This window comes from Agelaius phoeniceus, chromosome 21 (genome assembly GCF_051311805.1).
Source record: "Agelaius phoeniceus isolate bAgePho1 chromosome 21, bAgePho1.hap1, whole genome shotgun sequence".
In the NCBI taxonomy this organism is placed as follows: domain Eukaryota; kingdom Metazoa; phylum Chordata; class Aves; order Passeriformes; family Icteridae; genus Agelaius; species Agelaius phoeniceus.
Window position 1 is genome coordinate 7,469,571 of NC_135285.1, and position 13,817 is coordinate 7,483,387.

The 13,817-nt window shown below is 52.8% G+C and overlaps 1 protein-coding gene across 3 annotated transcripts in view; it reads left to right on the forward strand.

Annotated features, from left to right (window-relative positions):
• Positions 1-12,166, forward strand: part of NTNG2 (netrin G2) — a 50,077-nt gene extending 37,911 nt beyond the window's left edge. For 2 of the 3 annotated variants that reach the window (XM_077189302.1, XM_054646499.2), the window contains exons 6-8: positions 8,545-8,712; positions 9,888-10,022; positions 10,943-12,166. In XM_077189302.1, coding sequence (XP_077045417.1) covers positions 8,545-8,712; positions 9,888-10,022; positions 10,943-11,166 — 527 coding nt within the window. In that variant the 3' untranslated portion in view covers positions 11,167-12,166. Of the gene's footprint in view, positions 1-590; positions 780-2,868; positions 2,938-5,779; positions 5,855-6,476; positions 6,543-6,990; positions 7,066-8,544; positions 8,713-9,887; positions 10,023-10,942 lie in introns of all 3 variants that reach the window. The other variant, XM_077189303.1, reaches the window with a different exon arrangement.
• The last annotated feature ends 1,651 nt before the right edge of the window (positions 12,167-13,817 follow it).

The following is a 13,817-nucleotide window of genomic DNA, read 5'->3' on the forward strand; positions in this document are numbered from 1 at the left end:
TGTGGGGAGCTTTGGGGTGGGATCACTCCTGGCTCCTCTGGGGCTCTGCTGACCCCCAGCCATCCCAAAATCTGAAGGGTGCCACTAGAAACAAGGGTGCCAATGGTCCTGGTTGGCTTTGAGGGTGCCAGGTGATTTGGGAAGGGGTGGCAGCAGGGGATGGAGCACAGCTGGGCACGTGGGCACCAGGCAGTGGGAGCACGGCCTGGCCTGGGGGCTCCCTGGCAGCTCCCGCCCGCTCCTCACCCCATCCCTGCCCAGATGTGCCTTCATCCCCCCTTTCAGCTTAATTGGCAATTAGTTTATGATGGAGCTGTAAGTATTTAAGCCAATATCTGCACCAAGAGAGTAAGCTGATACAGCCCCAGGCTGCAGCCCCTGCTCACACACACACACACACGCCCTGGCTGCGGGAGCCTCATCGAGCCGCGCCGCCTTAATCCTGCCGGTGCCCCAGTTGTGACCACGCTGAGAAATCTGTCACCAGTCCAGGCCAGCAGCAGCAGCAGCAGCCTCACTGTGTGCAGGCTGGCATGGAAACCCACCACCCCCCCAGTAAGTGCCTCCCAACTCTTCTCTTTGCTTGTCAGCGTACGAGCGGCCGCAGCGAGTAAACACCGCAAAAACCACCACTGCAAAAACCACCACTGCAAAAACCACCACTGCAAAAACCACCACTGCAAAACCCACCACCACCACCTCAACCACCACCTCAACCACCACCTCAACCACCAGCAGCAGCAGCAGCACCCCCCTACCAGCCACCACCACCCAGCCAGGTGGGTGCCACGCTCCCTGCCCTGCTCAGGAGCCAGGACTCCGCTCCTCGTTCAGCTGCTGTGTTGGTGGCCGTGGGTCTCTGCTCTGTAGGATGATAAAGAGACATGGATAAAAATCACCCTGGCTTGGTCCACCTTCCACCAGGCAGCCCTGGTTTGCTGCTGTCTCTGGCACAGCTGCTCTCACAGCTCCGTGACAAGCAGGGCAGGAAGGCAAGGAAGAGTTTTTTCATCCATGATAAATTTAAACCACGTATTTCTCTGTAAGGAGAGGGGAATTGTACCCCATCCTGCTCTACCCCTGACCTCCTGCCTCTTGCCACCAGACTCAGAGTAGCCCACAGGTTTTGCCATGTCCTTGCTGGTTGTCCCAGTCCTGCACCAAACCCATGGATGTACTGCAGGTGCAGTTTTCCTGTTGCAGAATTCCAGCATTCCCCAGGTGGCTGCTGTCCAAGCAGCCCAGGAGCGTGCAGAGCTGGAGTTCACACACGTGCCAGAAACATCCTTTCCTAATTTCTGAAATCTCCCAGTGGAGGAAAACTTTTGTCCTTTTTCTGGGGGTTCCTCCTTCCCTCCTCCCCTGAACAAGGAGACAGCAGTTTCTCCTTGTCTTTTGGAAATGAGCAGATAAAACTTAACAGCAGGACATTTTTTTAAGCTGTTCATGGGGGAATTAGACACGCATTCCTCCCTTTGCCATGCTTTCAGGGCCTGATATTTCCCAGGAGGACGTTTTACACCCACAGCATGTTAGTAACAGTCTGTCTGGGGGAGCTGCCAGAAGCCAGTCAAAGGGATGAGGAAGCTTGATTGCATGTTTATGCAAATATAGATATATTCATGGAAGTACCCTGCTTGAGGAGTTAATCAGGGAGCTGAGGGTTTAGGTCCAACTTCCATGGAGTTGGAGTGACCCTGGAAAAAGATTGCAAAGCTCAGCTCTGTTAGGAAGAGCTCCTTTCCCAAATCCACCTGTGCAGGAGGAGGTGAGCATGGAGCTCACCCATCCCCAGCAGGGCCAGGTGATCACATCCACATCCACACAATGCACTTGGGCTGATCTGATTTTTATCCATGCTCACCTGTAGTGACATTTTAGGGCTATTTTCTGCTGTGTTCATGTGGGTAGCTGCTTGGTGTGTCTCTTGTATGATTTGCAGTGCTCTGCCTTTGTGGCACCTCTGGCACAGGCAGGACAGTGTCTCTGGGGAGTTGGGGTGCTGGGGGTAACCTCTCCTGCCAGGCTGCTCTGAGGCACCTGAGAGACATCTCAGGGTTTATCCCTTCTCCAAAACCTGCTCCCTGGGCAGAGAAAATGCTTTCCTACTGCTTTCATTAACTGACGGCAAGGGACAAAATTAATAAACTGCAGCCCAGCTGCCAGGTTGTTGGCTTGATACAGACAGGCCTGAGTTCCTCACTCCTCACCCCATCCAGATCCCCATCTGTGCTTCTGCAGAGCCAGGTCCCAGCCCAGGATGGTGTCCCTGAGGGGCTGCTCCACAGAAGAGGCAGCCAGGGCCACCAGCAGCTCAAGGACCTGCTCTTACCTGGGCAGCATGAGGGGCTTGATGCCAAAGTCCACTCTGTGCCCCTGACCAGCAACAGGGAATCAAGGCCCAGCTGAATTCTGATCTGCTTTTGGCCAGAGAAGTTCCTCCTCCATGAAAACCAGAAAGTATTTCTTTAAAACCATGGCATTCCCAAGGGCCTGCAGATCTAATTCACCTGGGCCCCAAGGGAAACCCTTTGTGAAAAAGGTGACCCCTTGAACTCCTGGTAGGGCACGTTTGAAGAAGGTGACCCCCAAGCAGGGTCAGAATCCCAAAGTGAGATACTCTGTTGTAACCCCCCCTTCTGAATTTTAGGAGCTTTAAAATCCCTCCTTGCTCTAAAGCCAGAATCCCAAAGTGAGATACTCTGTTGTAACCCCACTTCTGAATTTTAGGAGCTTTAAAATCCCTCCTTGCTCTAAAGCCAGACATTTAAACCAGTCCTGCCATCCCATCCCTGCGCTCTTCCACCCCCTAACTGACACACTGTCTTCTGCCCTCTGAATTTCTGAATTTCTGCTTCCCCCCATAAGCAAGCATCATCAGACCAGCCTCTGAGTTTGCTGCCTCAGTGCCCGTGACAGAAGCCCAGAAAAACCCAGGTAACTGAAGGCAGCCCGGCGTGTTTTTCCCTGCTCCTCCGCACAGCAGTGGGTGCAGCTCGGCAGGAGCAGCGTGGCACGTAGGCTTAGAGGAGTAGATTAGATTTGGGTTGTCTCTGGGTTCCATGGAGCTGCTAGACATCTGCTTCCTTTGGCTGCTCGTGGTGTTTTCGTGGTCAAGGTGGAGCTGTGGTCGTGCTGTAGGCTGTAGGATGCTTTCTGTGCCTGGTGAGAGGGGAGAGAGGGAGGAGTTCATGGGCAAGGCATGGGGTCTGCAGGCAGGGGAAGCTGCCAAAGTGGGGAGAAGGAAGAGAAATCACAGAGTTACCCTTAGGAGGATGAATTAGGTGCTATTCTCCTTTGCCTTCTGCAGTTCTGTTATTTCAAAGCCTTCCTTGAAACCTGTCAACTTCTTCCTTGCCATTTGTTACGTTTTTTCCCATGTTCAAAATAAGCAAAAAAAAAAAAAAACCCAAAACACCAAAACCCCCAAACTTTTCCTTTTTAATTTTTTTTTTCTGTTTCAATTTTCCTCCCTCTGGTTCATGGCAGTCTCAGCAGTGCCAGTTCACCTCTGGGAAAAACAGAGCCCTGCTAGGTGGTCACAAGCTCCAGCAGAAATTGAGCAAGGACAGCCTGGCTTTGGGGAGGCCCTGCAGGAAAGGGATCCCTGAGAAGGACTTTGCCCCAGTGGTTTTTGCTATGAAATGTGACTGACTTCTTGGTTCAATTTATTCTACTTCCTCAGAAGGCCACCAAGAACAGCAATTTCCATCAGGGCTGCCCATCGTTTCCCATTTTTATGAAGTGGGTCTGGGGCAAAATGTGTCTCTCTCCCCCTCTCAAAATGTAAAACTATCCATTATGGCCCAGAGCTACAAAGGGAAAGGTTCTCAGGATAATGAGCATTAATAATTTTCTTGGCTCTGTAAATGCGATTGAGTGGAGGTGTATGTGAATGACTAAAAAGCAAAATGCCTCCAGGGCTGTTTTTTATTGTGACTCTAATTAAACCCTTGCCAATTTGCACAGGGATTTTTTCATATTCTCTTTAACACCGTATTAATATCAATTGGTTTCCACTTTCCAGCTGAAAAGGACAATGTCTATCACCTTCTCTTAGAGCTTGTCATTAAAAAAATAATCTTTTTTTTTTTCTTTTTTATTCTGTATTGTTTATCATCCCCTTGATGAAGCTGGGAAATCACATTTCTCTCCTACTCGGGTTTGTCCTTTGAAACTTGGCAAGAATCAAGAGATTTTTTTTTTTTCCTCCTCCTCCTTATGTTACCCAACTGGAGCTTGAAATTAATAATATGGCTTTTAAAATTTTTAGTCCCTGGTTTGTTTTCTAGCAAACCTGAAGATTGTTACCAATATTGAGAAGCAGGGGAGGGGGATGGAGCCAGTGGGGGTGAGGGTTTGCAGGGAAACCAAACAAGTGAGCTACACAATTTCTTGCTGCTTCAACTTCTCTGCGGTGGCTGGAAATTCTTTGATTTGTGTTTCTGAGGGAGCAGCAGAGCCTGAAGGAGGGTGTGGAGGCTGGGATTGGAAGCCAGGGCTTGGTGGCTCCATCCCAGGTGTGTGTGGTGTTGTTTCAGAGCAGAGGGGTGCAGGCTCAGGTGTGAGCACAGGGCAGCTCAGCACCCACTGCCCCTCACAGTTCATCCCCCATGGCACAGGGCTGGGTGCTGGATTTGGGGCTCTGCCTCCCTGTGGCAATGCTGCAGGGCTCTTGTGGGACTCCAGCTCCCCCAGTAACACCATTTTCCCTTTGGTCACTGCAAGACTACCCCGGCTTGTCCGCAGCTGCCCCGCTGCAGGTGGGCTCTCCCCCAGCCAAGGCTGGCCCAGGAGCACAAGGTAGGAGCCACAGGGCTGAGCTGGGTCCTGCCAGCGAGAACCAGCTCAGAGAGTGCTGTAGTTCCTAGCTCTGCATCTGTGTTTTCCATGGCTCTCTCCTCCTCCTGCCCAGCAAGGAGCTCGGGGCTGGGCTGTGCCCTGCACGCAGCTGGGCCGAGCCTCGGGGCTGAGTCTGTACATGAAAGATGAGCAGGGTGAGCGGTGGAAGGGAATGTTCACAGCTTGCTGCTGGTGTGAACAGAGAGGATCATGGAAATGCTGTCATCTCACGAGGCTGGAGCCTGTTTGTAGAGCAGAATCTCCCTGTGAGTGGATGGGCCTGTGTTGTTCAGATCCTTCTGATGCATTTCCTGGCTCAGGCTCCTCTGTGGCTGCTCTGGGTGGGAGCCTTGGGAGGTTTTTCTCTGGCTGAAGAGAGAAAGTTGAGGCTGAGGCTGCTCCTCCTCAGGGCTCCCACCACACACACGCTCTGGTAGCTGCCCTTGGTGCTCAGCTCCCCTTTCCCACCTGAGATTGCTGTGGCTCACTCCAGCCATAGGCTTTAGCATCCCTCCTGTGCAGATCCCGGCATCCTGGGCCTGTGTGGGCTCACAGAGAGGCAGAGCTGCTTCTGCTGCAGTGACAAGGATGGAGCTACACCAAGGGGCCAAGAGGGCTGACAGCCTTGCCTTGGCAGTGCTCTAGAGATCTGGCTTCTCTCTGTGCCCGGGCAGTGCCAGGACCACATGCCAACGCTCAGCTGTCCAGCAGCTCCCACACCTTCCCCTTAGGAATATTTTTCCTGCCTCTCTTCACACTTAGAGATGCTAAATTTGAGGAGACTTTGTCTCTCCTTCCTGCTTCAGCACATCCTCAACCAGATAGAGCTCCAGTGACCCAGCCTAGACACCTGCCTAGAGCTTCCAGTGTCCCTTTGCCACCCTGCCAAGCAAACCAGGGGGGATCTGTTTTAAATCTGATATTCTCTCTGATGCCACCTGTGATGATCTACCAAACACAGCAGCACTTGGAGAGAAGCTGAAGCCACCAGAGCCTCCTGAGAGCATGAGAGGTAAGGCCAGGCCTGTCCCCAAGTGGGACAGGGCAGGTTTCTCCCTCAGTGCCACAGGCCAGGACACCCAGCTGTCCTCAGCACAGGCCCCCATTGTACAATCTCCTACTCAGAGCATCCAGATCAGCTCATCCAGCCCCAGAGAGGCCTTTTTGGGCAGTTTGGGGCCAAGGAAAGCCATGGAGACCAGCAGGGCCCTGGAGACCAGCAGCTTCAGGGTTGGGGGCAGGAGTGGGTGCACCCTGACCATGGCTGAGCCCATGGGGAGCAGGGCCACCTCCTGCCACCACTGTCACTGTGAGGATGTGACCAAGACAGGTGGCTGGAGCTGGCCACCCAGCACTTGCAAGGGCATAAACTCCACAAAAAATCCAATGGATCCAGACCCCACTTCCAAACACCCCGTGGGACCCCAGTGCTGCTCAGCTTGGCCTCGAGAAAGCACAAACCCTCCCAAGGCTTGGCGGCCTTTACCCCCAGGGCTGGGTCATTCTGTGTGGGCAGCACAACCCCCAGGGAGCCCATTCCAGCTGGGACAGCCCTTTTCCCCTGAGGGAAGGGGGTAACGTGGCCCTGGAGGCCCTCCCAGCACAGCTCTCTGACCTCTCCATCTCCGGCGCAGCGGCTCCGAAGAGCAAACCAGGGCGCACAGCACACTCTGCAGGCAAGAAGCACAAGAAAAAGACAGGTATGTGCTGCTGGGGAAGGGCCAGCATGGAGCAGCACCTGCTCTGCAGGACCCTCGGGCAACCCCTGCCAGATGCCACCTCCGTAGCACTCGTCCTCCTGGCAGATTTTTGGGTGCCAGCTGGCCTGGCCTCCGTGGCCAGTAAAAAATGGTTTGTGAATTGTAGATCCTTATCCCCAGCCACACCAGCAGGCACCCATAAAGGGGGCAGGTGTGAGTAGCTGCTCCCAGCCCTGCAGCAGTGCTGTGCATCGAGTGATGCATGAAACACTCAATGCATGGATAGGACTTTGAGGAAGGGAGGGGGAAGAGGAAAATGTGGCAGCTGCAGAAATGGATGCCAGTGCTGCCAGCACGGTGCTCTTGGCTCAGCATTGTTCTCGTGGCAGGGGAGGGCACGGGGTGCTGCCAAGCTGGGAGAAAAAGCCTTTCTCTGATTTTTCTCAAGCATCCTCAAAGAGCTCAAAACTCATCCGGCTCAAACCAAACTCTGGCCCAGTGGCTCCCATTGAAACATACAAAGGTAAGCAGAGGGAGGGAGGAGCTCCAGGGCTCCCTGACCTCACTCAGGTGATGTGGTCCTGCAGAATCAGACATGGAGAAGGTGGGGAGGGTCTGTCTGAGTCGTGGTTAGCTGTAGGCTGTGTGTAGCAGTGCTTCCCTAGTCTGAAACAACTTGCAGAAAGTTGTTGGGAATTGCAGCAAGCAGAATTTGAGCTGAAATTCTTTGGATATCAGTTGATGAAGCAGAAGTTACTTCACAGAGATCACAAGAGACTCTCAGCTCCTCCTCAGGCAGCTGTGAACCATGGGGAAACCTCTGCCCTGCCCCTTCTTCCCTGGTCATCATGTCATTGATCACATCTCCTCCTCCAGCTGCATGTGCATGCCAGCCCACACCCTCCCCTGCCATCCCTCTGCCATCCTTCAGTGTTTAATGTTCTGCTTGGAGCACAGCCCCAGCTCCAAAGGCTCTGAAAGCTCAGACCTGGCTGAGGCTGTTTCTGCTCATGTTATTCCCTGTCCTTGCTGGCTGGGAACTCCTGACCAGGCCAGCTGGGCCACAACTCCTTTTCTCCTGAGCTGCACATCTCACTATATAAACTCAAATATCTACAAACTCCCAGTAAGATCCAGCACCTGGGTCTGACACTGCAAGGCTTTCACCAACCCAAGCCATGGTAACAAAAAGCAAACACAAGAAGCACAAAATCCAATCCCCCTGAGTACAAATTCACCCACAGATTGTTTTCTAACACGTGCCCACAGCTGAGAGAGGTCAGCCCTGGAGATGAGAGCACTTGGCCAAGTGATGGTGGCATCTCCCACCCCACCAGCAGCCTTTGCAGGCTGTGCTGTGCCAGGCAAGCCCTGGTTCAAACCTCCACACACCTGTCCACAGCTGTTGAAGGATCCCACACAAGCCACACTGCCTTGCACAGGCTTATTTTAAACATTTAACCCGAGAGCCAGCACCCTTCACAACAGGAAGAGGCTGAGAAGGGACACAGAGGGAAAAGGAGAGGCTGTGAGGTTTTACCTGGACACACAGCAGCTCCATCTCCACCAGGGCACGTCTGCCAGACCCATCCCACTCTTCCCAGCGAGGCAGAGCCTTTGCCAGGGCTTCTCACAGGTCCTGCAGCCCCCCCAGAGCCAACCCAGGCCCTGGTCATTAACAAGGCAGCTCTGTAATTAACACCTGACTCCCCTCCACATGCAGTTTCTGAAAGAAACCAAGTCCTGGGCTTGCAGGGGGCTGGCTCCTGCCTGCCCACACCCCAAGGTTCCAGGACCCAGACTCTGCTCTGCTCTCTGAGTGATGATTTCCAGCCTGATCCCCCCATGGTGGTGGAGAGCTGTGTGCACTCCTCCTGCCAGCACACCCCAGCCCTGCTCTGGCAGTGGCCCTTGCACTCCCTCGGGCAGGACCCTCCTCCACAGCACCAGGGGAAGCCACTCCATGCCCATGTCCCCAGCTGTCCCGTCCTCTCCCCCACAGACTGCGAGTGCTACGGCCACTCCAACCGCTGCAGCTACATCGACTTCCTGAACGTGGTGACCTGCGTGAGCTGCAAGCACAACACGCGGGGCCAGCACTGCCAGCACTGCCGCCTGGGCTTCTACCGCAACAGCTCCGCCGAGCTGGACGACGAGAATGTCTGCATAGGTGAGAGCAGAGAGAGCAGGGAGAGTGTCTGTGAGTGTCTGCATAGGGGAGAGCAGGGAGAGCAGGGAGAGTGTCTGCATAGGGGAGAGCAGGGAGAGTGTCTGCATAGGTGAGAGCAGGGAGTGTCTGCACAGGGAATGTCTGCATAGGTGAGAGCAGAGAGAGCAGGGAGAGCAGGGAGAGTGTCTGCATAGGTGAGAGCAGAGAATGTCTGCACAGGGAATGTCTGCATAGGTGAGAGCAGGGAGAGTGTCTGGGAGTGTCTGTGTAGGTGAGCATAGGAAATGTCTGCATAGGTGAGAGCAGAGAGTGTGTAAGTGTCTACACAGGTGAGCAGGGAGAGTGTCTGCATAGGTGAGCACAGAGAGTCTGTGTAGGTGAGCAGGGAGAGTGTCTGTGAGTGTCTGCACAGGTGAGCAGGGAGAGTATCTGCACAGGTGAGCATAGAGTGTTTGTGTAGGTGAGCACAGGCAATGTCTGCCTAGGTAAGCACAGGAAATTGCTGTGTAGGTAAGCACAGAGTGTCTGTGAGTGTCTGCACAGGTGGGCATGGAGAGTGTCTGCATAGGTGAGCACAGGAAATGTCAGTGTAGGTGAGCACAGGAAATGTCAGTGTAGGTAAGCACGGCCCCAGCCGTGTCTTCACTCTGAGTGGGCCTCATTCAGCCCCTCTCTGGAGGGTGTGGGGCCCACCTGCATGCTCAGCAAGGATGGCAGCTGGTACAGTCTCTGCAGCCTGCCAAAGCATCTCTTCCCTGAAAACAAAGCCTAAAAATTAGAATCACACTTTGGGTTGAAAAATGTTTAGTTCCACCCCCTGCCATGGGCAGGGACACCTTCCACTATCCCAGGTTGCTCCAAGCCCCATCCAACCTGGCCTTGGACTCTTCCAGGAATCCAGGGGCAGCCACAGCTTCTCTGGGCACCCTGTGCCTCACAGTGAAGAGCCTTTCTGACTGAATTCAGATGCCTTGCTCAGCTCCAAAGAGGGCTGGCCTTTGCCCCCGTGGCTGTTTGCGCTGTTGGGACCTCTCAGGCCAACGTGCCCTCCCAGCCCCTTGGTCCCTAAGCTCTCCTCCACAGCACATCTCCAGACCTCTCCAAAGCCCCCAGCCCCTCCCTCAGGGAGCTGAACCCCGGGCAGGGCAGGCTCTGACCTCCCTGTCTTTGGCCAGAATGTAACTGCAACCAGATCGGCTCCATGCACGACCGCTGCAACGAGACCGGCTACTGTGAGTGCAGGGAAGGCGCCACGGGGCCCAAGTGTGACGACTGCCTGCCCAACTACTACTGGAGACAGGGCTGCTTCCGTGAGTACCCACCTGCAGGGCCAGCCAGTGAGAGGGGCCTCCAAACAGGAGCAGCACCTCCAGCACCGCTGGCTCGGGTGCCCCGCGATGCTCGGGGTGCAGGGGGAGCAGGTTCCGGCCATTCCTCCCAAATCCAAAATTATTTTATAGCTTTGGCCGTGGAAAAGTTATAGCTTTTTAGCTATATAAAGTTATAGAGATATGTAGCTTTATAGCTTTGCACCCCTCCACTGCATTCTGCTGGCCTTGGAAGGGCTCTAGTCTTGTATTTGTGGGGTTCCCAGATGAACCCAGACAAAGGAAGGAAGGAGGAATCTGACTCCATGTTCTTAGAAAGCTAATTTATTATTTCATGATCTGTACTATATTATATTAAAGAATACCATACTAAACTATACTAAAGAATACAGAAAGGATACAGACAAAAAGCCTAAATCTGACTCCATGTTCTTAGAATGATAATTTATTATTTTATGATCTATATTATATTAAGGAATACTGTACTAAAACTATACTAAAGAATACAGAAAGGATACAGACAGAAGGCTAAAAGATACTACTGAAAAACTCATGACTCTCTCCAGATCCTCAACACAGCTAGCTGTGATTGGCCAATAAGTAAAAACAATTCACATGAAATCAATGAAACAATCACCTGTTGGTAAACAATGTCCAAACACATTCCAAAGCAGCAAAACACAGGAGAAGCAAATCAGATCATTACTGTTTTCATTTTTCTCTGAGGCTTTTCAGCTTCCCAGGAGAGAAATCCTGGGCAAGGGGATTTTCCAGAAATTATGATGGTGGTACTCTAGCGCTGGGAGGGCTGGATAATTTAACCCTAGGAGCTAAAATCTAATTCCTGCAGCAGCCAAGGGGTTTAACCCTGCAGGGTAACACCTCTCCCTCTCCCCCTGCAGCCAATGTGTGCGATGACGAGCTCCTGCTCTGCCAGAACGGCGGCACCTGCTACCAGAACCAGCGCTGCATCTGCCCCGTGGGCTTCAAGGGCGTGCTGTGCCAGCAGTCGCGGTGCGAGGTGGACAAGAAGGACTGTGACGGTGCCCCCGGTGCCCGCGGCAGCCCGGCCGCCCTGGCGCTGGGGATGCTCGCCCTGCAGCTGCCAGGCTGGGTGGATCTCTGAGGCTGCACAGCGAGCCCAGCCCGGGGACCTGGCGACACCGAGGTGACGGGTGGCCGTCCCCAGCGCCTCCTCCTCCGCCTTCCTTCACGCTAGGACTTGCACAACGTCTTTGGGGCCACTTTCCAAGCAGAGAGGTACGCAGGGAGCCCGGCGCTGGGTGCTGCCCGCGGGGCCAGCCCGGGCTCCGTGCCCGCTGGGGACACGGGGACAGCAGCGACATTCTGTGCGGGACACGGGGACCACAGCAGCGACATTCTGTGCGGGACACGGGGACCGCAGCAGCGACATTCTGTGCGGGACACGGCCCGCCCGCCCTCCTGGCACAGGGACCTGTCCTGCCCCGCACAGGGACCTGTCCTGCCCCGCACGGGATCTGTCCTGCCCCGCACAGGGCGGCCCGGGGCTCCAGAACAGTGCCGCGATCCGAGGGATGGTTTTTTTATTATTACTTTATTTACTTTGGTATAGGCTGGGGTGGTGTTTTTATTTTCCCTCCTCTTAGCGTCCTGGTTTGGGAGAGCCTGTGGTGACAAGAGCAGAGCCCCAGCACGCAGGGGACGGGAGGGAGGGGAGAGGGGACTCCGGTCCCTCCCTGCTGCAAATCCCACATCCCACCACGGGCCCGGCCTGGCCACGCACATACTGTTGCCTACGACTGTAGTTGCTGCATTGATTTTGTATTTTCATGGCTGGGTTTTGTTTTCTTGCACTTATGGAGAACACAGGGGCCGTGAGGCGTTTGGAACGTGAGGAGTGCAGTGTCTTATCCACACATGTCCGTATGGTGTACGGGTCAAACTCTTCTTTTGGTAGAGACTTATTTTTGTTTGGATTAAATGTTATTAACAGAACCACGATCTAAAGGGACGTTTTACCATGAGCATTTGATTCTGGTGTATCCTCCTCCAGTAAAGCAACTATTAATGGCTGCTTGATCACCACGTTTTCCTTTTTGTGTGCACAGTTAATTACAGGTAAAGACTTATTTTTGGATTCATAATGTCCTCCTGTGTTTTCTGAGTCACTACCAAGGTGCACCACATGGCAAGGGAGAGGGGAGGGAGAGAGAGGTTGCCTCATCACTGAGAGCTGTTAATTATTTCTCCTAATTACTTTGCTGAGCCTAGGTTAGACTACTAACTGTAGACAATGAGCAAAGTCTGAGTGATATATTAAGCTCTGGTCTTGTGTGAAAAGGCCATTTCCAAACGAGCCTGCAGCAGGAAATGGCTGGCTAGGGCAGGGATGCTTCTCCATGGGGACCTCAGCTGTCCCAACCCCACTGCAGCCCCCTCCAGCTGGTGCCATGATGTAGCTTTGCAGAAAATGCTGTATTTTAAAGCAACCACAGCCAGGATTTTTAAGCAGCAATATAGAGCTCACAGGGATTATATTAACTCATTAAGGCTCATCAACATGCTCCTGTCTGAGGAGGCATTTACAGCCAAGCACATAAATGAAGGCAGGAGAAACCAGAGACAAGAAAAGAAGTAACTCAGTCAGCTCAATGGGAATGTCATAAACACAGGAGCCCTGGTGTGGTCATATCCAAATACTTGCCAAGCCAGGAGATGACTGAGTGCAGGTTTAGAGGATGGAGGACACCCCCAACTCCAGCTTGTTCAGTTCTAGGCTGGTTTCTTTGACAGGTGAGCTTTGGAAAAGGAGAGAAAACCCTGAGTGAAGGTGCAGGATGAGCAACACACATTCTGAGCAGGGTTTAACATCACAGAGGCAGAGCACAGGGCTTAGTTAATCCACTGTAAAAGTAAGAGAGGGTTCAGCTCACCCTGATTTGCTCCTGGAGGCAGAGGGCTGGCCCCAGCCTTGCCTCCCTGGCTTCAGCACAGTTGGCTGCTCTCTGTTGGACACTCACTCATTTCTTTGTGCTTTCTGACTGCAGCAGACCTTAAATATGTTACAGTTCCTACAAGTAATAGCAAATACTGTAACAAGATCAAGATCTCTAATGGCACTTCTGGAGGGTGAAGCAACATTCTCCTTTGCCTGCATGACTGTTTTTCTCTAGAATATTAGATTAAGCAACAGAAAATTTACTACTTCATAAAGCCAGCCAAACTCTGCACCCAGCAGATTCCCTGCAAACACAGACTTTTATTGCAGGAACGTGCCAAGCAGCAGCAGCACCAAATTCCTGCAGAAAATAACCTCAGAAGGGCACAGCAAAGCTCAGACCAGACCAGGAATGAAGGCTGCTGAAAACTACACTTGACTTTTCTAGGTTTGGGGCTTTTTTCTTGGTTGGTTGGGTATTGGCTGTTTGGCTTTGGGGTTTTAGAGTCACATGTGCTGTAGAACTTGGAATCACAAAATGCAAGGCAGAAGAGAAAATCTCTCACACAAAACTTACACTTAGTGTTCAAGAAAACAATTTAAAGCTTCTGAGATCTGCAGCACTGAAGACCCATTAACTGCAAACATCTGTTAGCAGGGTGTCTGCACAAAGAGAACAGAGCATCATTGAAACAACACAGAGAAACCATCACTGCAAGTACCCACAGCTCCCAAAGTTCATCTCTAAGGCAGAAGTTTTGTACATCAGTTATTGCTTCCAAATGGGAGAAGTTGTCCAATGAGCTTGATACTTTACTTGTGGAAAGGTTACCCAAAAGGTACTTCTCCTTCTGAGA